The sequence below is a fragment of the Maylandia zebra genome, linkage group LG14 (genome assembly GCF_041146795.1).
Source record: "Maylandia zebra isolate NMK-2024a linkage group LG14, Mzebra_GT3a, whole genome shotgun sequence".
Lineage (NCBI taxonomy): Eukaryota > Metazoa > Chordata > Actinopteri > Cichliformes > Cichlidae > Maylandia > Maylandia zebra.
In genome coordinates this window covers 25,713,645-25,736,414 of record NC_135180.1, presented here as the reverse complement: position 1 = coordinate 25,736,414, position 22,770 = coordinate 25,713,645, and the positions used below count along the sequence as shown (strand labels likewise).

The following is a 22,770-nucleotide window of genomic DNA, read 5'->3' as shown; positions in this document are numbered from 1 at the left end:
ACTGTTAAATTTACTTAACCATAATGGAAATTAAGATTAGAGTCAGTAAAATTTCACCATAGTCATACAGTCAATTTTCAAAAAAAAATCTAAAGCATTCGTTCTAAAATTTTGAACTTCTGGCTCATTTTGAAATCTGATATTTATTGCAACTCACACAAGCCCCAAATCATGACTTTAATTACAACATTTACATGAGATAAAGTGTTTTTGGAGGGGGGATTAGTTTTTCATGTAAGGTCACGTAGGTTTGGGTTCTTTTTTACCTTAATAAATGAAATCATTGTTTACATTTTATATATTTTTTTAAACCCAGAGGTGTGAAGAATATGTAAAAAAACAAAAATCAAGATGGGGTCATATTTTTTTTAAGCCACTCAACAAATCACAAATTTGCCTCAAGAGTCTTTGAAGGTCCTGAGTTGGGATAATTTTTATGAAAAATCCCAGAAAGGTGATTCTGTTCATCTTTACGCAATGTTATAATTGGGAGAAACATTTCAACACTCATCCTGACTCTCATCCTGACTCCCCCAGTCCCCATTGCTTGCTAGTTCCCCAACTTTATGAACAGTACATTTACATGACAATTAACACCATCACATAACAATGATCCACATGATCAGTTTCATGATTGGTGATAAGTAATGTCCCTTATTCATAGCTACCATAGGGTTGGGAATGGCTGCAATCACAGCATTGTAAAACAGTGAAAGATTTAATATTAGGCCTTCTCCTTGGTTCAGAGATGGATATTTCCGTTTTACATAAATTAACTCCTTAACTCCTCACTCAAATTCATCTCTAGGATATACACATCTTCATCATTAAAAGAGTGACTACTGGCAAATAGGCTAAAGTAGACTGCACAGTCCTGGCTTGATGAAGAACCTCTTCTGTTTTGTGTTATTTGTTTAGCCAGAATTTGTCTACTGTCTTTAATGTCTAATTCACACCCATCCTCTCACACAAAATTGCTTAGTTTGGACCTTAGGAACTAAACACTGGAGTGTTCCATTGTTTTGTGGGATTTTTCTTGCTTGGTGGCCCTAGCAGATGATTTCATTTGTAGGCTTTTGGGTTTAATCCCACTCTGTCTGCATCTGACCATGAATATCAGCTGTTTCCTATAGGCTCTCTTCTTATGTGCTGTGTGTTCATACTCAAGTAACTGGTTTAGGCAGGCCTTTGATGATACATACTGAGCAATCAAGCCCAATAATTATTTCCCAGTTTGCTGAAATCAGTACACATTGCCATTATGACTTATGCACATGTAAATATCAACGGCCAGAAAAATTATCATATGACTCATTATTTTGCAATATCCCCCAAGGCAACTGTAGCGCAATTGTGCTGTTTATATAGTATTACCAAAATGAAACACAACAAATTTCAAATTAATGGGGTGCCTTCTTTCCCATCATGTTCTTCTTGGTATTCTTCTCTGGTTTCAGTAAAATTATATAACATTTTGGAATGAAAATGCAAAATAGCAGTCCAAAACTGGAAGCAAGTATAGCAAATATTTCTACAGCAACACTAAACTTCCCAGGGGAGCTGACATATGCTGGGATAAATGTAATCCATACTGCACAGAATATCAGCATGCTAAAAGTAATAAACTTGGCTTCGTTGAAATTATCGGGTAGTTTCCGAGCCAGAAAAGCAAAAATGAAACATAAAATGGCCAAGATTCCTATATATCCAAGCACAGCCCAGTACCCTACAGCTGATCCCAGAGCACACTCTAAGATGATTTTATCTTTGAATTCCTTAAAATTCTTAAATGGAAATGGAGGAGAACTTGTTAACCAAATGATACAAATGACAACTTGTATAAGAGTGAATCCCAAAACACACAGCCTTTGTTGTGTGTGTCCAAACAATTTCATATTGCTATCTGGACGTGTAGCTCTGAAGGCCATTAAAACAAGTATTGTTTTTCCCAAAACACAAGAGATACAGAGGACAAAGGTGATGCCAAATGCTACATGTCGGAGCATGCAGGACCATTCAGAGGGCTGACCAATGAATGTCAGAGAACACAGGAAGCACAGAATTAAGGAGAAGAGCAGCAGGAAGCTCAGTTCAGAGTTGTTTGCCCTGACAATAGGAGTTTTTCTGTGTTTGAAGAAAATTTGCGCCACACCAGCAGTTGTGCATGTTCCAAATACAGATGCTGCAGTGAGCAGTGCTCCCATAATTTCTTCATATGATAGATACACTGCTTCCTTCTTTATACAAGCATCTCTTCTCTCATTTGACCAATATTCAGGGAGACATCTCACACAGGTGACAGAATCTGCCAAAAAATAAAATGAAATTTATATATATATATATATATATATATATATATATATATATATATATATATATATATATATATATATATATATATATATTTATAGCTCGACCTGAATAACAGATAATTGATGGACAGTGCCACAAAGATATCACAACAGTATGACAACTACATGATCATTCAACAGTACTATGATTCAGTCATAATTTAGTTTGGTTAACTATTAAATAAACTCATAAGAATACCATTGAGCACATGACGAATGTTCTTGAAAGCATTATGTCAGGACATTAATGTTGATTAAAATTTCTATCGATATGCAAATTATTAAGGTTATGTCTGGTTGCATATACTTTTAATTTAATTACTTATATTTAATCAAGAAGAAAAACAAAGATTTAACATGGCCAAATGTCAAACCATGACATTTATGTTTTGTGGCAAAGCTAGTAACAAAAATGCAAAAGATTACATTAAATATTATAGTAAACCTGTAATGTTGCTGATCTCTCCTTCTGCACATCTTATACAGTCATAGCAACAAACAGGCCTTCCTTTCTGGAGAACTTTACGTGTTCCTGGAGGACATTTTTCACTGCAAACTGACACAGGAACCTGCATGAACAGAAGCATTATGAGAAAAAAAATTATTATTTTTTTTTCTTAATTTGTTTTTTTTTTGTTTTTTTAAGTTCAGCACCGAAAAACGCCGAGCGTCAGAAGTTTGGGTCGAATCACGGGGGAGGAAATATTTGAGGTTTTTCACGAGGTCCTGGTGTGGGCGGGTGTGACGGTCTCCTCCAGGTGAAGGGAAAAAAACAAAAAACAAAAAGGAAGAAGAAGAAAAGATGACCCATGCCGTCATGGATAGTGCAGCAACAATTGTATGTATAATATTGCCCTTGCAACCATAAATTGTTAATTTTGATGAATTATGGAACATTAACCCTGATGCACCCGCCAGGGGGAGAGCGGCGGGGTCGGGGGATGCGGGTCCCCCGCGGAGGGAGGGAGGGAGGGAGGGAGGAGGTTGGGGTCGCGAGATCCCCCCCGATGGGATGGGGATGGGATGGGATGGCGGGGTCGGGGGATACGGGTCCCCCGCGGAGGGAGGGAGGAGGTTGGGGTCGCGAGATCCCCCCCGATGGGATGGGATGGGATGGGATAGGATGGGATGGGATGGCGGGGTCGGGGGATGCGGGTCCCCCGCGGAGGGAGGGAGGGAGGGAGGAGGTTGGGGTCGCGAGATCCCCCCCCCCCGATGGGATGGGGATGGGATGGGATGGGAGGGCGGGCTCGGGGGATGCGGGTCCCCCGCCGAGGGAGGGAGGGAGGGAGGAGGTTGGGGTCGCGAGATCCCCCCCCCCCCCGATGGGATGGGGATTGGATGGGATGGGATTGGAGAGAGAGAGAGAGAGAGAGAGAGAGAGATAAAGTCTTGTAAAAAGGTGGTCGAGAAACACCTCGGCGAAAGCAGAAGAAGACGAAGAAGAAGAAGAAGAAGAAGAAGATAATGTCACGCACTAGACCGTGGGAGCCAAAGAGCACTAAGGTCGGTACAGGCGGATCGCAATCGCCAGCGGTGTCCTCCTCCTCCTCCTCCTCCTCCTCCCGCTCACCATCACCGTCGCCATCGCCATCGCATTTGGCGTACGCTGCGTGGTCGGCTCCGGTGGCTCCGTTGTTGCGACCGGCCACGTTTCGCTATCGAGGGCTAGGGGTCGAGGAAGACCAAGAGCAGCGGCAGCAGCGGCAGCAGCAGCAGCAGCAGCAGCAGCTACAGGAGAACTTGGAGGAGGACGAGAGCAAGGAAGAGGAGCAAGAGGCCGAGGGGGACGACAACGACGACCCGACGGCCCGAACGCTCGCAGACGACGAGGAGGAGAGCCACTCGGAGGATCAGGAGGACGAAAACGATGGGGTGGGTAGTTGCGAGGAAGACGATCGCGGTTACGAAATGGCGTCGCAACTCTGCCAGGACGGCGGCTCGCAAGGCGAGTCGAACCGCCGAGAGGGAGAGGAAGAAGAAGCAGGCGCCGACCCACCGGGGCGGGGGACTCGGGAGATTTGGCAAGAGGACGACGCCGGCCGCGCTGCAGGTGGCGTTCATGATCCTGGGTGCGATCGCGGCCGCGGCGCTGTCGGTGAAACTCGCGACGCTGATGTAGCCGACGATTACGACTACGACGATGACGAAGAAGACAAAGACTATGAAGAAGAAGAAGAAGAAGAGGAAGAAGAAGAAGAAGAAGAAGACGTCCTCGCCGATGATGATGATGATGATGAAGAAGAAGAAAAAGAAGAAGACAAAGACTATGAAGAAGAAGAAAAAGAAGAAAAAGAAGACATCCTCGCCAATGATGATGAAGAAGAAGACAAAGACAAAGACTATGAAGAAGAAGAAGAAGAAGAAGAAAAAGAAGACATCCTCGCCAATGATGATGAAGAAGAAGAAGAAGAAAAAGAAGAAGAAGAAGACAAAGACAAAGACTATGAAGAAGAAGAAGAAGAAGAAAAAGAAGACATCCTCGCCAATGATGATGAAGAAGAAGAAGAAGAAGAAGACGTCCTCGCTGATGATTATAACGATGACGATGAAGAAGACAAAGACTATGAAGAAGAAGAAGAAGAAGAAGAAGAAGAAGAATTAGAATTAGAAGAAGAAGACGACGACCTCGACCCGCCGGGACGAGGCCCCACCGAAGAGGCCGTGGCGGCGGCGCGAGACGAGGCCTCCGCGTTCATGGCCTACTTCCCGCCGGAGATAGAGGACTCGGTGATCGCCATGACCAACCTGGAAGCGGGCAGGCGCAGGCCCGCCATCGACGGATGGAAGCCCATGGGCCGCGTCGAGTTCCGAGCCTACCTGGGGCTGCTCGTGCTCGCCGGCGTGTACAGGTCCCGGGGAGAGGCCTGCGAGAGCCTGTGGGACGCCGAGAGCGGCAGGTCCGTGTTCAGAGCCACGATGCCGCTCAAGACCTTTCGAGCCTACTCGAGCGCGCTGCGCTTCGACGACAGGGAGACCAGAAGGGCCGGGCGAGGCGAAGGCGAGGGCGATAGCTGCTACGACAAACTGGCCCCCATCAGAGCCGTGTGGGACGAGTGGTGCGCGAGGTTGCCCGCCATGTACCGCCCGGGACCGGAGGTCACCGTCGACGAGAGACTGGTGCCGTTCAGAGGTACGTACGTACGTACTATGTGGTGTGTGTGTGTGTGTGTGTGTGTGTGTGTGTGACTGGGGGAAGAGAGGAGGAATAGGAGCGGGAATGACGAAAACGGGCTAGCTCGCTGCTCTGTTGCATACTCGTGTTGGGTTCCGCGTTTGTGCTGCTTTCGCATGACTCTTTATGTCTATGAAGCTATGAAGCTATGAAGTCTATGACTCTTTATGTCTATGAAGCTATGAAGTCTATGACTCTTTATGTCTTTGTATCTATGAAGCGCCTTGAGGCGACTTTTGTTGTGATTTGGCGCTATATAAATAAAATTGAATTGAATTGAATGTCTTCTCCTTGCGTTTCTGCCCCAATCTCCCCCCACACTTTCCCACATCTCTCTCTCTCTCTCTCTCTCTCTCTCTCTCTCTCTCTCTCTCTCTCTCTCTCCATCCATCCATCAGGACGGTGTCCGTTCAGACAGTACATGCCCAGCAAGCCGGCCAGGTACGGGATCAAGAAATGGGTGGCGTGCGACGCGCGTTCCAGCTACGCGTGGAAGATGCAAGTCTACACCGGCAAGCCCGACAAGCGCGGCCCTCCCGAAAAGCACCTGGCCACTCGAGTGGTCGTGGACCTCACCGAGGGACTGACTCCGGGACGCAACGTCACGTGCGACAACTTTTTCACCTCGCGCGAGCTCGCCGATAGGCTCTATCGCGAGAGAGGCCACACCGTGCTGGGCACTCTGCGGTCGAACAGACCCGAGATCCCCAGAGAGCTGCGCTGCGTCAAGGGCAGGGCCGTGGGCTCCGTCGAATCCGTGGTACTCGGCGGCTCCGCGGGACGAGGGGGAGGAAGAGGAGGACGAGAAGGAGGAGGAGGAGGAGGAGGAGGGCCCGACACGATCATCCTCTCCTACGTGGCCAAGAAGAACAAGAACGTGCTGCTCCTCACCACAGCTCCTCGTTATTACCACCATCGCTCCGGCCCCGAGCCCCGGCCTAGCCGCCGCATCGGCAACAGCAGCAGCAACAGCAGCGGCGGCAGCAGCAACAGAAGCGGCGCGAAACCGCCCTTGGTGCTGCATTACAACCGCACCAAGGGAGGAGTGGACAACCTGGACAAGGTCGTGAGCACGTACAGCTGCAGGAGAAAGACCCGCAGGTGGCCCGTGGCCCTTTTCCACAACATGGTCGACGTGGCGGCCTACAACGCGTTCGTGCTGTGGAGGGAAATTCACCCCGACTGGATGCCGGGCAAGCTCAACAGACGACGGCTCTTCCTCGAGCGACTGGGCAAAGCGCTCGCGCGCCCCATGCTCGAAGCCAGGGCGGCTTTAGCGCGAGGACCGGGAGGAGGAGGAGGAGGAGGAGGAGGAGGAGGAGGAGGAGGCAGAGTCGCGGCCCGAGGCGCTACCGCCGAGGCAGCCTCTAACAACAACGCTACGCCACGCGACTCCTCTCCGGTCAAGAGGCGCAGGTGCCGCGTGTGTCCCAGGAGCAAAGACGTCAAGACCAAGATCCTGTGCCGCGAGTGCCGAGCGCACGTGTGTACAAACTGCGCCGTCACGTACTGTCCCAACTGCGCCGCTTCTTCTTCTTCTTCTTCTTCTTCCCGCGACGCCGCTCCCCGGACGCCACCGACGCCGTGATAACACAAGCGCCCCAACGGTGGTCCCCTAGCGACCCACCCCCACCCCACCCCACCCCACCCCACCCTATCATCATCATCATCATCATCATCATCATCATCACACAATATATGCCCCCGGGGGGTCCTAGTGACCCCAAACCTATCATCATCATCATCATCATCACATATGCCCCCCGCCCCCCCGGGGGGGGGGTCCTAGTGACCCCAAACCTATCATCATCATCATCATCATCACATATGCCCCCCCGGGGGGGTCCTAGTGACCCCAAACCTATCATCATCATCATCATCATCATCATCATCACATATGCCCGAGGGGGTCGCTAGGACCCCCACCCTAATCATCATAAAACACACATATCCCCCCCCCCCCCCAGGGGGTTACCAAGACCCCCCATCGCCACCACCACCATCATCAGGATCATCATCATCATCACACACACACACACACACACACACACTCATCATCATCATCATCATCACACACACACACACACACACACACACACACACACCTCGGGGGGTCACCACGACCCACGCCCCGAGAACAGGCGGGCGCACAAGGGTTAAAGCTCATATAGGTTTTGCTGTGATTAAATAATTTGCAGTGCCTCAATAATGCCATACTTTTTATTAATAAGGGTTATGAAGTTATATAGTATAGTATTAAGTGGACACAGCCCTGAAAAATAAAGGCATTAGACTATGTGTCCTTGGGGAGTAGAAAGCTGTAGACTCGCTCACGCTTGCCTGGCAAAATGTAGATAAGAGGGGACCATCTCTAGTGGAAAGTTACTGAGACACTGTTGTTTAGACTAGAATGAGAGAGCTTCTGTAATAAACCTGTTAGGGGCACACCACCATTTTGAGATCCACGGCAACGTGTCATGCAGGACGCATCTCCCATCTAGAAGTAATAAAGTGTTAAATGGTCTACTGAGCAGTGTTTTGTCTTCCATTGGATGCCTCTGAGGAATCAAAAGAACTCGGTGAAGTGTTGATATTTACAGTTTAAAAGCCTTGTGCCAAATTATTTTATTAAAATGGAATTACTGATTATTAAAATTAGTTACACTGATACCTTACCTGCTTTGAGTTTCTTGCCCAAATTAAAGACTTGTTTTGCAGATGCAGCTGTTTTTCTGGAGCTAAAGATGCATCATAAAGACCAACTGTTACAAATTCCACAACGCCATTTTCTCTTGGCTGCCAGTTTATAATTTCATATTTTGCTGCTGGATCTCCATTCTCATCAAAGTAAACCTCCTCTCCTTCTTTTGTTTTGAAGTAAATGTTTTTTATGTGCTGTAAAATCTATAAAAAGGCATTAATTTATTTAATTACCCATCAGTAATTTGGCAAAAAGATGAGATGCAACTGGCAAAAGAACAAAAAATATCAATTTAATGTACTTTAAAAATATATATAAAAACATTTTTTTTTTATTGATTGTTATTGTGTAATGTTAAAACTATACTTTAAGTTATTAAAAAGCTCACCGTGAATGGGTCTAGCGGAACAGCTTTGTTACATGTTTTATTACATTTGAGGATATTGTGAAGTGCATGGGCCACTGCATACACTCCTTTGTAGACGTTGTTAAAGATAGGCATGAGAGACATATCAGTGTAGCTGTTTTGTACTCCTGTCAGGTCTTCATCTCCAGTACACTCTCTTTGAATGTTTGCTGATGATGCTGACTGCCTAAATTTACAGTTAAATAATGCCTCCCAGAACTCAGTAAACAGTCCATTATTAGATGAATTGAGTGGCTTCACATCCAGCATGAACTCTCTCAGGCCGCTGATATGTGCTTTTGGAATAGAAAGGCCTATGGCACCATCCAGTATGTGATGTATATCCATTGCAGCTATTTGAGAATCAACTATCCAGCCCTCGCTACCTACCCACTGGTATTCAGTCAAATTATGCTGGGATAATACATGTATTAGCACATCCATATCCATGTGTGACATAAAGGCAACAATCACCTTGGAAGTTGAAGTTTTGACAATGTCAATTATCTCTTGTATTTTGTCTGATGGATCTGTCCTGAAAAAAGATACAGAATACTCCAGACAGATGCCCAGCTGCTGTGCAGTTTCTGTGAATGTAGCCATGCCATTATTTCCATAATCATCATTATTTCTAATAGCTCCAACCCAAGTCCATCCAAAATACTTGACCAAATGGGCCAGGGCTCTGCTCTGGTAGTAGTCACTGGGTATTGTTCTGAGGAAGGATGGGTACTTGGTTTTGTCACTGAGACAAGCACATGTGGCAAAGTGGCTGATCTAAAAGAAAAAGTCCTAAGTAGAACATTCACACTTGCATTTTTTGCCACAAATATTTATTATTAGCTATCTCACCCACCATTGGTATATAAAATGGTCCAAGGACAGTAGCTATTGCCATGCAAGGAGAGGAAGATGTCTCTCCAATTATGGCCTGCACTTGTGAAGGTCTGGTACATGCCGTCTTGGATAGTGCAGCAACAACTGTATTATCGGTAGTCAATGCCAATGCAACTTTTACACTTCTTGCAATGGAGCCACATTCATCATAGATTTTGTAGCCTAGAGAGACTCCTGGCAGTAGGTCTGTACTATTATTAATCTCCTCAATGGCAAAAAGCATAGCCTGAGCAAACTGGAAGCCTCTGAAATTCAAACTTGATTCAATTTGAAATATGGAATTAAAACCAAATGACGTTTAAACCAGAAACAGTGGAATGACAAAAGCATATACGATTATCTTAATACTCAGTATTTCACATACCTGGTACATTGCAGTGGCAGTGGTTTATGCAAGTAGGTGTCCATTCTGTCTTTCCAACTGCTGTAAAATGAGAAGATCCCCCCTAATACCATATTACCATCCTGAGATAGTTGGGGGTTTTCAGGATCCCCCATTTGCCTGCATACTTGTTCATCAGCCTGAGAGAAAGACACCACCAATAACACTTGTAAAATTGCCCAACCCTGCTGTGGCCAGCTATGCGTTGATGTCATGCTGTCAGTGAGAAATAAAACACTGGATTGCATCACATGTGCCTTTAGATACATTTGAATCTTAAACTGGTATTTATGCATTTTTGGAGTAACATGAGAAATAATGGAGTAGTGATGACTCATTTCTGTCAACCTATAGGTGGAGCAAGAAGAGAGACATACCCAAATGAAAAAAAGCAAACAAAAAAGGGTTTTCATTTGTAGCCTGCTTTGCAAACCTCTAAAATATATACATAGTTTATCTCACTGAAACATCATGTTGTCTTGGACATTTGTTTTTAAACATGTATTTAAACATAGATTTGTAACAGTAGAAAACGGTGAAAGCCAAATGAAGGTTAATGTATGAAAAGATACGAATACTGAATTTCAGGAAAGCAAACTGATTTTGTTAGGAATTGATGGTTTATTTCCTGAGTCAGTCGATTTAGACCTCCATTAGCATTCCTTTGAATTTATTACAAAGAAGTACAAAACTGTCCTTTCTTTCATTTCATTTTGTATTTTCAAACTCCTGAAGGCATTCTTACATATGTAATTTAACCTCCTAAGTCCCAAACTCTTCCATGGCATGCATTTCTAATTTCTCTTTGATATTTGGGCTGATTGGGACCCGATGAATGTAAAACCAAGATTCACCAGATTTTTTTTTTTTTACCCGATTTTTGTTTCTAAGAAAAATGAGAGCCACATATGAAGACATTTGTTTTAAATTTTGATAAAACAGAGGCAGTATAATGTCCTCGTAAGTGGATATCAGGCCCTTGTGGAGCTAAACTTAGTATTTTGGTCTAGACAACCCAAAATGTGATGTCCACATATGTGGACGCCAGGTCATAGGAGGTTAAAACACAAATATTAAATTGCACTGGGTTATTTTACATTTCAAATTTCCAATGAAAATGATAAAATATATTTGCAAACGTCGAAATGAAAGTAAACGTGGAGTTATTGGAATTTCATTGCACTCATACTGTCTTGGAGTTTTGTATTTTTTTTTAACCTTTTTGGGGATATTTCTCTGTTGGTTTCTTTATGTTTATGTTCTTTGGTCTTTTCCTCATAGTTTTTTGGGTTTCATTCATGATTATATTTTGTATGTACTTAGTTGCTTATTTCAACACCTACAATTAAATTGTAGGTGCTCCACACCAACTGTGCCAGATTAAAATATAAATATTAGACAGGAGAAATATATACAATCAATAAATACAACCAAGAGGGATATATACAAAATAAGAGAAATATATACAAGAAAAAGGCACACATTGGAGAACAAAATGGTTGCAAATTGCTCAGAGGTAATGCAAACAAGACACTTAGTCTGAATAGGGTTGGTGTAGGAGTGGCCTGAGCAGAGATGGGCAGTAACGCATTACTTGTGACGCGTTACTGTAATCCGATTACTTTTTTTCAAGTAACGAGTATAGTAAGGGATTGCTGTTGCAAAAACGGTAATTAGATTACCGTTACTTTCCCGTAAGCACGCTGCGTTACTGCGTTACTACGTTACTGCGTTACTACGTTACTAAAACCGTGATTTTTTTGCGAGAATGTCTCATGACAGTGACATAAGCGAGTGCGATGTTTGTGACAAAAGCTGTGTGCAGATCAACAATGGATAATATATCAAGTGCGGGAGAGAGTATGAGCGTACAGCGTTTAAAGCGTGGAAGTACCGACCTTATTTTGAATTTGATTCCATAAAAAGTGACAAAAACATTAGTGTCTGTTGTGCATGACACGTTGCCGTGGATCTCAAAATGGTGGTGTGCCCCTAACAGGTTTATTACAGAAGCTCTCTCATTCTAGTCTAAACAACAGTGTCTCAGTAACTTTCCACTAGAGATGGTCCCTCTGGTGAATCTTGGTTTTACATTCATCGGGTCCCAATCAGCCCAAATATCAAAGAGAAATTAGAAATGCATGCCATGGAAGAGTTCGGGACTTAAGAGGTTAAATTACATATGTAAGAATGCCTTCAGGAGTTTGAAAATACAAAATGAAATGAAAGAAAGGACAGTTTTGTACTTCTTTGTAATAAATTCAAAGGAATGCTAATGGAGGTCTAAATCGACTGACTCAGGAAATAAACCATCAATTCCTAACAAAATCAGTTTGCTTTCTTGAAATCCAGTATTTGTATCTTTTCCTGTGCAAGAATATTCAAAATTGCCTCATATTTTTTTAAATGCCTCTCTGTGCAAAATGGGTTTACAAACATGAACAACTTCCTGAGAGGAAAAATTAAAAAAAATTAAAGGTTTGTTGCAAAAAACCCCACATTTGATCCTCACATCTTTTCAGTGACTGGTGTGAGCCTGCCTGTTGCTGCAGATCTTCTCAAACCTGGGTTGCAGTTTTGAGACAGCCACTCTGAGTTCATTTTCAATGTCCAGCTTTGATCTGTACTTCGTCTTGATTGAAGCCACAGCAGAAAAGCCTACCTCGCATAAGTAGGATGTGGCAAAAGGAAGAAGTATTGCCAGGGCTCTCTTTGTCCACTCCAATCCAAAATGCAGCCAGGGTCTTTGAATTAAACTGCAGCCTCTTAATTGAATCAGAGGTAAGATCAATGAACTGTTCCTCCTCAGATGTGTGTCAGCAGGGGGTGTTGCACTGAAGGGGTCACGGATCCAGTCATTCTTTGGAATCTTGCACCAGGAAATATCTCTGGAAATGTTTCTGAAGGGCAGACATGTGTTCTTTTATGCATGGGATCACTGTATTCTGCAGCTTGTTGTCTTCAATGAATGATTTCAAATTCTCAAACGAGTCCACGTTTCCATCTTTCACTCGCTGCTTCCACATTTCAAGTTTTCTGACAAATGATGTGACTTTATCTGTCAGATGTGGGAGGTGAGTGTTTGTGCCCTGCATCTGCAAATTTAGTTCATTGAGTTTCAGGAACATGTCACTGAGGTATGCCAGTTTCATGAGAAAGTTGTTACAGTTAAATTTGTTGGTAAGATCACTGCCCTCTTCCTTCAAAAAGATGCGGATCTCATCTCGCAGTTCAAAGACCCTGGATAGCATCTTCCCACGTGACAGCCATCGGGACTTGCTGTGATACAAAACGGCTGTGTGGTCGGAGCCCATTTCTTCACACAGTGCCGAAAAAATCCGGGCTTTCACAGGTCGTGTTTTGATGTAGTTGACTGTGGTGATGACATCAGTACGGTGTACATTTTAGGACATCGTCAGGTATCAGACAAAAAATTGTCAGGTGTCAGTTGTCAAAAAAAAAAAATTGTCAGGTATCAGAAAAAAAATTGACAGGTGTCAGTTGTCAAAAAAAAAATTGTCAGGTATCAGAAAAAAAATTGTCAGGTATCAGAAAAAAAATTGTCAGGTGTCAGTTGTCAAAAAAAAAAAAAGTCAGGTATCAGACAAAAAATTGTCAGGTGTCAGAAAAAAAGTTGTCAGGTGCCAGAAAAAAATTTGTCAGGTGTCAGAAAAAAAGTTGTCAGGTGTCAGAAAAAAAGTTGTCAGGTGTCAGACAAAAAAGTTGTCAGGTGTCAGAAAAAAAGTTGTCAGGTGTCAGAAAAAAAGTTGTCAGGTGTCAGAACACAAGGTACCAGAGAGAAAATCTTCCTGCAGGTGGCGCTGTTGTCATGTCCCACCCGAATTGATTTCCAAATACGTCATCAACGTGTGACCGTGGGAGAGCGTAAGGTCATTGACCTCACCGGAGTTTTACCGTGGTTCAGGCTCCTAACGACACAAGGTAAGTTTAACTTTTTCTCCCTTTTGTTCATATTTTTGCCACAGTTGTGTTATATTAAGTTGCAGTTATGTTGTGAAAGTTACATATCAGAGACGGAAAGCCAGTTTTGTACGAAACCAAATCAGTACTATTTTTGTCTGGCTAATTCATTCTAGCTAGCGACAGTGGTGAAACGTGATTCAAATTTAAACTGTTCAGTAATTGTTTTGTATACATTTCAGCAAATGGACAAGCTGAAAGCTCACGAGCAGCCTGCATCCTTTCTGTCGCTCTTTTTCTTTATTTCTCTTTTCTATATTGCTACTGTCGGGATATGTTTTGATCCCGATATGTTTTTTTCTGTTGTTGTTTTTAGACTTTGCTGCAATATGTCATCTGACGATGATGAAAGGAGTATCCGACTCTGGCTGGTTCCCATGACTGTACCAAAAATACTTTTTTTTTTTTAAATTAAAAAAAGAGCATTAAAAATAAATGACTAAAGTACAACTTATTTATTAACTACTGTTCACCTCTTTCATATCAAAGAAGTGTATTTTTTGCTACACATGTTTTATTTGTGGGCACTGAATAGACGATGCTTTTAGTGTAATTGCCACATAAAAAGATTTAGTACTTTACTGGTTAATTACTTATGTTCAGTGTAAGACGTGGGTGATCAATTAGACTGTTGTTGTTACACTTAACCTTTCAAGATATGATGATAATAACATTGTTCAACAAAGGCTTAAAACAAAAGGAAATCAGCTGTGCACTGAATTCATATGGGCATAAAATAAGGTAAGTCTGCATTTCAACAGTTTCCGTGACAACTCTCTAAAATGACAAAACATGCAGTTTGCATTTAATATAATGTAAGTCTGTGTTGTCTTTTAACAGTGAGAGGCATCTGAGACGAGTTTTAAAACTTCTAGGGTTGAAGCGAAGATGCCCCCAACGACCTTTTACTGAAATCCACAAAGCTGTGGAGGTACAGTGGGGCAAAAAAGTATTTAGTCAGCCACCGATTGTGCAAGTTCCCCCACCTAAAATGATGACAGAGGTCAGTAATTTGCACCAGAGGTACACTTCAACTGTGAGAGACAGAATGTGAAAAAAAAATCCATGAATTCACATGGTAGGATTTGTAAAGAATTTATTCGTAAATCAGGGTGGAAAATAAGTATTTGGTCAATACCAAAAATACAACTCAATACTTTGCAACATAACCTTTGTTGGCAATAACAGAGGTCAAACGTTTACTATAGGTCTTTACCAGGTTTGCACACACAGTAGCTGGTATTTTGACCCATTCCTCCATGCAGATCTTCTCGAGAGCAGTGATGTTTTGGGGCTGTCGCCGAGCAACACGGACTTTCAACTCCCGCCACAGATTTTCTATGGGGTTGAGGTCTGGAGACTGGCTAGGCCACTCCAGGACTTTCAAATGCTTCTTACGGAGCCACTCCTTTGTTGCCCGGGCGGTGTGTTTTGGATCATTGTCATGTTGGAAGACCCAGCCTCGTTTCATCTTCAAAGTTCTCACTGATGGAAGGAGGTTTTGGCTCAAAATCTCACGATACATGGCCCCATTCATTCTGTCCTTAACACGGATCAGTCGTCCTGTCCCCTTGGCAGAAAAACAGCCCCATAGCATGATGTTTCCACCCCCATGCTTCACAGTAGGTATGGTGTTCTTGGGATGCAACTCAGTATTCTTCTTCCTCCAAACACGACGAGTTGAGTTTATACCAAAAAGTTCTACTTTGGTTTCATCTGACCACATGACATTCTCCCAATCCTCTGCTGTATCATCCATGTGCTCTCTGGCAAACTTCAGACGGGCCTGGACATGCACTGGCTTCAGCAGCGGAACACGTCTGGCACTGCGGGATTTGATTCCCTGCCGTTGTAGTGTGTTACTGATGGTGACCTTTGTTACTTTGGTCCCAGCTCTCTGCAGGTCATTCACCAGGTCCCCCCGTGTGGTTCTGGGATCTTTGCTCACCGTTCTCATGATCATTTTGACCCCACGGGATGAGATCTTGCGTGGAGCCCCAGATCGAGGGAGATTATCAGTGGTCTTGTATGTCTTCCATTTTCTGATGATTGCTCCCACAGTTGATTTTTTCACACCAAGCTGCTTGCCTATTGTAGATTCACTCTTCCCAGTCTGGTGCATGTCTACAATACTTTTCCTGGTGTCCTTCGAAAGCTCTTTGGTCTTGGCCATGGCGGAGTTTGGAGTCTGACTGTTTGAGGCTGTGGACAGTTGTCTTTTATACAGATGATGAGTTCAAACAGGTGCCATTCATACAGGTAACGAGTGGGGGACAGAAAAGCTTCTTACAGAAGACGTTACAGGTCTGTGAGAGCCAGAGATCTTCCTTGTTTGAGGTGACCAAATACTTATTTTCCACCCTGATTTACGAATAAATTCTTTACAAATCCTACCATGTGAATTCATGGATTTTTTTTTCACATTCGGTCTCTCACAGTTGAAGTGTACCTCTGGTGCAAATTACTGACCTCTGTCATCATTTTAAGTGGGGGAACTTGCACAATCGGTGGCTGACTAAATACTTTTTTGCCCCACTGTAAGCGTTAAAACATCAGTGCAAAAAATATATATTTTCCTGAAGTCTGTGTCATGAGCTATTGTAGAAACAATAAATGTTATTTTCTGTAGTGATTTAAAAAAAAAACATTCAATTGTCTGTTTGTTTGTTTTTTAGAGTGAGATGAAACAGTGGTCTCCTGAACAAGGAATCAGGGCAATGGTAAAGCGGGTAAGGGATGTCAGAGGAGTGCGGCCTTGTTACAGGTTGGTTAAATAGTGTGTATATAATCAAGTATTCTCTTGTTTTACTGTTGAGCTCAGAGTAAAATCTATTGTTACTGTAGAGACGATGTTGCTAATATAATGAGGTATATGGATGCAAGTGGTCTTCAGAGGAGATCTCCTGGAAAGAAGAAAATTCCCCGTCGGAATTACATCAGCCGTGGTCCAAATGACACATGGCACATTGATGGTATTTATTTTATCTTTTCAATTAACCTTCCAAACATGTTTTGATGGTACTTCTGTTGAAACAAATTGTAATTATTATTTGTTGTTTCATATAGGCAATGATAAACTGAAGTTCTTTGGAATGTGGATACATTTGGGGATTGATGGGTAGGTTTGAATATGGCATTCGCTACTTAATTTATTATATTCAGTGATAGTACAAAGTTGCTTCAAGATAAGGATGTGCGGTAAACTGAGGTGTTATCTCTCCTGAGTAGTCTAGGGCAGGGATGGGCAAGTCCAGGCCTCGAGGGCCGGTGTCCTGCAGGTTTTAGATGTGTCCTTGATCCACAGCTGATTCAAATGGCTAAATTACCCTCACAACATGTTTTGTAGTTCTCCAGAGGCCTGGTAATGAACTAATCATTTTATTCAAGTGTGTTTACCCAGGGTGATATCTAAAACATGCAGGACACTGGCCCTCGAGGTCTGGATTTGGCCAAGCCTGGTCTAAGGGACCAAGATAAAGTATGAATAGTGAAGGAGGATTCAAGATGGCGGTTTTTAAAAGGCTTATTTCCTGCTAGTCTTAAAGTTCCATTTCAGACTGGCAGTTAATTTCAGGGAGGGCCAAGACCAACACAACAAACAAAACATCCCTGATATAAAGTAAACAGAATTTAACTCCAAAGAAAATAAAATGTACAATTTACGATAACCTACCTAACCAACACATAAACAGGAGAATACAAGGGATTACAAAACAAAAGGCAGCTCTCCCCTCGCGTCAGTCTGAACACAGTCAAGAGTCACATTCAATTCCAAAGGCATGTAAGCCTACACAACTATGGCAGTCAAAATGGCCGGAGGAACCAGATACAACGCCTAGACATAATACAATGGAAAACCAGCATACTCTTGGGGAATGTAACAAAAACCAAACATAGTGCCAAAACATGATTAAATCATATGTACAAGTGGCCACTTTTCTGTTTCTTTCTTTTCAGATTTTCCAGGAAGGTTCTATGGCTAAAGGTGGGCACATCCAACCGCAAGCAAAACTTTGTGGCCAGATACTTCTTTGAGGCTGTTCAAGAACAGGGTGGTATGCAATATACTAAAAAATGGGGGGTTAAAAAAGATTACATTTTGTTAATAAATTTATTTTTTCATCATTCACTAATTATCTTCAGTTTGTGTCTTTAGGCTGTCCTCAAATGATTCGGGGGGACAGAGGAAAGGAGAACCTTGTTGTGGGTCAAATGCAGATGGCATTTCACATGCGAGATCTTGGGAATCAGGCATGGAGGTGCTTCAGAATGGGGACATCAGTGCACAACCAGGTATGTCTTTAAGCTGGTAAATGACTATTTCTAAAGTAACAACCTGACAACAAAACTGATAATGTCATGTTTCTGTTGTTTAGAGAGCTGAATGTTTCAACAGTATTTTAAAGCAGACATGGATTAAGAAATGGCTGACAACATTTGAGGTAAAGCAAATCTTTCACCTGTAAAACCTATTAACAAAGACTAGCCATCCAAATTTCGTTAAACATACGATGGATTAGTTTATCTGAAAACACAAGGCCAGAATCTGTGTTTATGTACATCTGTACCTTTTCACTAATGAAATTCTCACCTTCACAACTTATGTCTTTTTCAAAACAACATGCGTAGGCCATGATGGAGTCTGGGATCCTTGAACTGGACAATCCTGTGCACATGTAAGTCAATATCTTTAGACATGAAAAATAATCAAGCAGCAGTATGAAAGTATGTGGTCTAGGAATGCCTTTGTTTTTTGAGTACTGATTAAAATTTAGCTTTTACTTATTCTACCTCAAAGAAGCAGATGAACATATTAATTTTTTAATTCTCCTTTTTCATAGCAACTGCTTGCAGTACTCACACTTGCCACTGCTTCAAAGAGACTTAAAAACGGAGCAAACAGTTTGGAACACCCATGACATCCGCAAGCAACGCAATGCACCTGGTCCATTTGGGAAACCCGACCTTCTGTTTACCTCACCACCTCCTGGTATGTCATTTGAAAGCCTGTGGGGTTTTATTTTTTTGTTTGTTTTTTAACTTTCATTAGTTTACTTTTACTTTGATATAGCACTCTTCACAGGATAAAAACCACAAAGTGGCTTCACAATAATATAAAACAGATAAACATAAAACAGCACAATCGAACATACAGAATAAATGCAATCAAGGAAACGTAATGATGGAGGCAGAGCATTCCATGACCTGGGAGCCACCGCTTTGGAAGATCTATTGCCTCTGGTCTTCTGGTGGGACTACTAACAGCCATTGATTAGATGATCACAGGCTAGGAGAGGGAGCGTGGGGTTCTATAAGATCAGAAATTAAGGCAGGAGCTTCACGATTCGGAGCATTGAAAGTCATTACTAAAATTTTAAAATGAATTTTCTAAAATATACTGGAAGCCAGTGTAATGAGCGTAAAACTGTTATAATGTGCTTTCTCTTTTGTGTCTTCCGAAGAAGCCTACTTGTAGTACAATAAGAGATTTCTGAATTTCTACTGTCAATACTAAAATGGCTTCATATTGACACCTTTAACTAAAAATTTATCTAAATGTTTGAGTGATATTTCCATCTTTAAGTTTCTGTAATAACATCTGTAAACACTGACTGCTTCTTATACAGGTTCTAGAACAGCTTTGTCATTATTCATTTATTTTTAACATTCAAAGTGAACATCTTTTCAATATTGTCTTTCATTCGCAGGATATGGCAATGTGCTGCACATTGTTGACCCAGACCTTTTAGACTATGCCAAGCAATTAATCTGTGAGAGGGAAGAGCCTTCACTGGTAGCAAACCAGGAATTCAGAGACATGTGCCAGAACATTTTAGAAAACAGCCAGTTTCCCTGCACACCTGATGGTTGCCTTGCTGCATACCTCATGCTAGTCCAAGAGCTCACAACTGCCATGAACAGAAATGCAGTTCCTACACTTTCTACGTTTGCCGAGGCAAATGACATATACATCTTTCTGAAGAGAGAGAGGATGGAAGGTGCACCAGTAAACATTTCCAATGACCAATAAAATCATACAACAGTGTTTGTTAACATTTATTTATCCTTGTTTAAAATCAACAGGTAATTTGAAAACTGTCTGACCAACAAAATGTACAATAAAATGTTGAAATACAATTGACAAGGTGCCATCTTTCATAATGATTCAGTGTTTCATTTACCACAACTTTTGTTAACAATAATGTAGAACATAATTCACATTGAAAGACTTTTGAACTGCAGACTGTAGCAACATTACCACTTGTAGCCATATCGGCTCGTAAGATCAAGGCCTGACTTGAGAAACTTAACAACATCAGATGCGGAAGGCCTTGAGTCTGGGTCATAGCTCACCAAACCACCAAGAAAACTGTTTTTGTCACTGAGATGTGATAGGGCATGTGGTGGGGTTTTGGTGGCCATTAGTGCAGCCAGTTCTCTTTGTTTTTTAACCATCCACGGAGCGGAACCCGTCAGGATCTCCAGATATGTGGCTCCGAGGGACCACATGTCTGTCTGGAACGAGGCCTCTTCAAACATCAGTATGCATTCAGGGGCCATGTAAAGATATGTGCCACCAGCTGGACCAGTAGCCTGGGCAGTGAACTTACTCCCTTGACGAAGCATCACAGTGTCTCTTATGTTTGCCATGCCCCAGTCTGTCAGGACTGCCTTCTTAGAAGGGTGGTGAACCTATAAGGTATACATATGAGAACTTACCAGGTTGTCTAAAATTTCACAAATGTTATCAAAAATGTCATTCCAAAGACCACAGCTCATAATTGGGGAAAAAAAAAAAACCCTCAAAGCTTTTAGCACCCAGATCACCCAATCACTGCAGATTTATTCTGAGATTGTTTATTATACCCAACATTAAAATTAACAGATTGGTTAATGATCCAACCCGGTTTTATAGTCCTGTGCATTTTTTAATCCCCATTCCACTTAAGCAAGTGGTACAGACTAATAAAATAATAGAAACTTTCAGTTTGTAAAGCCTAAACTTACAACATGTTTGGGAATTTTGTAGGTGTGCAAGAACCAACATATTAAAGAAAAACTGGACTATTAAAGAAACAATGTAAGGCTTCTTACTTAAAAATCCTTTATATGAATATGCCAGAAAAGTTTCTCATTGTTCAAATGTAGTGTTTAATAGACTGAAGAGAATAAAGTTAAATAAATAATATACTATTTTTATTTTGATCTTCAAAAACAAAGTGGAGAAAAAGAAAAATACAATATGGCTTACCATGACATTTGCTGGCTTTATATCCTGGTGAATGATTCTCTGTGCATGGATGTACTCTACTGCCATGGATAAGTCCAGTGATATGAAACCGGCATCATCCCCTTCAAGCTATCAAGACAATATATAATATTAATAAAACAATGTGTAGCCAGGTGTGACAATCTAACATGTCAGTCTTTTTATATGTTGTACACAAAGATGGTTTCAAGTACATATTTAAACAAATGCCAGCAATAAAAAGTTCTTTTTTAATATGAGGGTATTAAGATTATTCACATCTACCTAAATGTATTAAACATAAAATTATGAGTATTGGTACCTTCACCAAGCAGCTGTCTGTGTGAAGCACTTGCTGCAGGGTTGCGCCATGAATGTATTCAGCTGCCAACAAAAAGCAGGACTCAGTGCGGGCAACTGCCATGAGTCTGACGATGTTGGGGTTAGACAGTCTCCTAATAAAACAGAAACATGTCCGAATAAAAAAAACAAAATAGAGGCATATTATGTTACAGCTTGAGGAAGAATCGATTTTGACAATGAAAAAAAAAAAAGTGTGTCAAAGTTCTTACAGTGAAACATTTATCTCATGATGAATGTCGCTGTCCTCCATCCCTTGTTGGCCACACATGATCCTTTTAACAGCTGCTGGAGTACCATGAAAAGAACCTCTATTTTCTTTGCAGTTAAAAAAATTAACTTGCAAACATTACCAAAAAATTTAATAAAGTGTTGGATTACCATTTTCAAGGTCTTTTTTAAGCTGCTCGTAAGCTTTCAGCTTGTCCATTTGCTGAAATGTATACAAAACAATTACTGAACAGTTTAAATTTGAATCACGTTTCACCACTGTCGCTAGCTAGAATGAATTAGCCAGACAAAAATAGTACTGATTTGGTTTCGTACAAAACTGGCTTTCCGTCTCTGATATGTAACTTTCACAACATAACTGCAACTTAATATAACACAACTGTGGCAAAAATATGAACAAAAGGGAGAAAAAGTTAAACTTACCTTGTGTCGTTAGGAGCCTGAACCACGGTAAAACTCCGGTGAGGTCAATGACCTTACGCTCTCCCACGGTCACACGTTGATGACGTATTTGGAAATCAATTCGGGTGGGACATGACAACAGCGCCACCTGCAGGAAGATTTTCTCTCTGGTACCTTGTGTTCTGATACCTGACAATTTTTTTTTTGACAACTGACACCTGACAATTTTTTTTCTGACACCTGACAACTTTTTTGTCTGACACCTGACAATTTTTTTTCTGACACCTGACAACTTTTTTGTCTGACACCTGACAATTTTTTTTCTGATACCTGACATTTTTTTTTCTGACACCTGACAATTTTTTTTCTGATACCTGACTTTTTTTTTTTTTTTTGACAACTGACACCTGACAATTTTTTGTCTGATACCTGACAATTTTTTTTTGACAACTGACACCTGACAATTTTTTTTCTGATACCTGACAATTTTTTTTTTGACAACTGACAATTTTTTTTTTGACAACTGACACCTGACAATTTTTTGTCTGATACCTGACGATGTCCTAAAATGTACACCGTACATCAGTCATTACGTTACTCAGCTCAGGTCTGAGCTGTTTAGACGCCAGTGCTTC

At 42.0% G+C, this 22,770-nt stretch overlaps 3 protein-coding genes across 4 annotated transcripts; 1 reads left to right on the top strand and 2 right to left on the bottom strand.

The window, feature by feature from the left end:
• Positions 1-1,400: 1,400 nt before the first annotated feature.
• Positions 1,401-10,070, bottom strand: LOC101467962 (extracellular calcium-sensing receptor-like). The gene is made up of 6 exons (XM_076892010.1): positions 9,895-10,070; positions 9,490-9,787; positions 8,616-9,410; positions 8,203-8,430; positions 2,797-2,920; positions 1,401-2,305 (listed from the first exon to the last, which is right to left on the bottom strand). The coding sequence occupies exons 1-6, from the start codon at positions 10,026-10,028 to the stop codon at positions 1,401-1,403; spliced, it is 2,484 nt and encodes an 827-aa protein (XP_076748125.1). The 5' UTR covers positions 10,029-10,070.
• Positions 10,071-13,678: 3,608 nt separating this feature from the next.
• LOC112434730 (uncharacterized) lies at positions 13,679-20,031 on the top strand. Its single transcript, XM_076873256.1, has 13 exons — positions 13,679-13,854; positions 14,210-14,247; positions 14,550-14,634; positions 14,734-14,824; positions 16,569-16,657; positions 16,738-16,865; positions 16,960-17,011; positions 17,851-17,948; positions 18,050-18,186; positions 18,270-18,335; positions 18,523-18,569; positions 18,735-18,883; positions 19,602-20,031. Exons 2-13 carry the CDS (start codon positions 14,223-14,225, stop codon positions 19,922-19,924), a joined length of 1,290 nt encoding a protein of 429 aa, XP_076729371.1. The 5' UTR covers positions 13,679-13,854; positions 14,210-14,222; the 3' UTR covers positions 19,925-20,031.
• LOC112429967 (uncharacterized) lies at positions 19,938-22,335 on the bottom strand. 2 transcript variants are annotated; one of them, XM_076873257.1, is made up of 6 exons: positions 22,157-22,335; positions 21,884-21,935; positions 21,715-21,790; positions 21,465-21,597; positions 21,146-21,253; positions 19,938-20,586 (listed from the first exon to the last, which is right to left on the bottom strand). In XM_076873257.1, the coding sequence occupies exons 2-6, from the start codon at positions 21,930-21,932 to the stop codon at positions 20,149-20,151; spliced, it is 804 nt and encodes a 267-aa protein (XP_076729372.1). In that variant the 5' UTR covers positions 21,933-21,935; positions 22,157-22,335; the 3' UTR covers positions 19,938-20,148. The 2 variants fall into 2 exon arrangements, with proteins under 2 accessions (XP_076729372.1, XP_076729373.1); XM_076873258.1 differs by having other exon boundaries at positions 21,715-21,787.
• Positions 22,336-22,770: the final 435 nt, after the last annotated feature.

What these genes read in the sequence shown, in the direction of transcription:
- LOC101467962 (XM_076892010.1), bottom strand. Translation starts at nt 10,028, where the DNA reads ATGGGGGATCCTGAAAACCCCCAACTATCTCAGGATGGTAATATGGTA. An exon ending in GACCATTTTATATACCAATG is followed by an intron (nt 9,411 to 9,489) that starts GTGGGTGAGATA and finishes TTTTTCTTTTAG; the next exon opens with ATCAGCCACTTTGCCACATG. An exon ending in GGGCAAGAAACTCAAAGCAG is followed by an intron (nt 2,921 to 8,202) that starts GTAAGGTATCAG and finishes CTGTTCATGCAG; the next exon opens with GTTCCTGTGTCAGTTTGCAG.
- LOC112434730 (XM_076873256.1), top strand. Translation starts at nt 14,223, where the DNA reads ATGTCATCTGACGATGATGAAAGGA. An exon ending in TGACACATGGCACATTGATG is followed by an intron (nt 16,866 to 16,959) that starts GTATTTATTTTA and finishes TGTTTCATATAG; the next exon opens with GCAATGATAAACTGAAGTTC. An exon ending in ATACATTTGGGGATTGATGG is followed by an intron (nt 17,012 to 17,850) that starts GTAGGTTTGAAT and finishes CTTTCTTTTCAG; the next exon opens with ATTTTCCAGGAAGGTTCTAT.
- LOC112429967 (XM_076873257.1), bottom strand. Translation starts at nt 21,932, where the DNA reads ATGGACAAGCTGAAAGCTTACGAGCAGCTTAAAAAAGACCTTGAAAAT. An exon ending in CATGAGATAAATGTTTCACT is followed by an intron (nt 21,598 to 21,714) that starts GTAAGAACTTTG and finishes CTGTTTTATTAG; the next exon opens with GAGACTGTCTAACCCCAACA. An exon ending in TAAAGCCAGCAAATGTCATG is followed by an intron (nt 20,587 to 21,145) that starts GTAAGCCATATT and finishes TATACCTTATAG; the next exon opens with GTTCACCACCCTTCTAAGAA.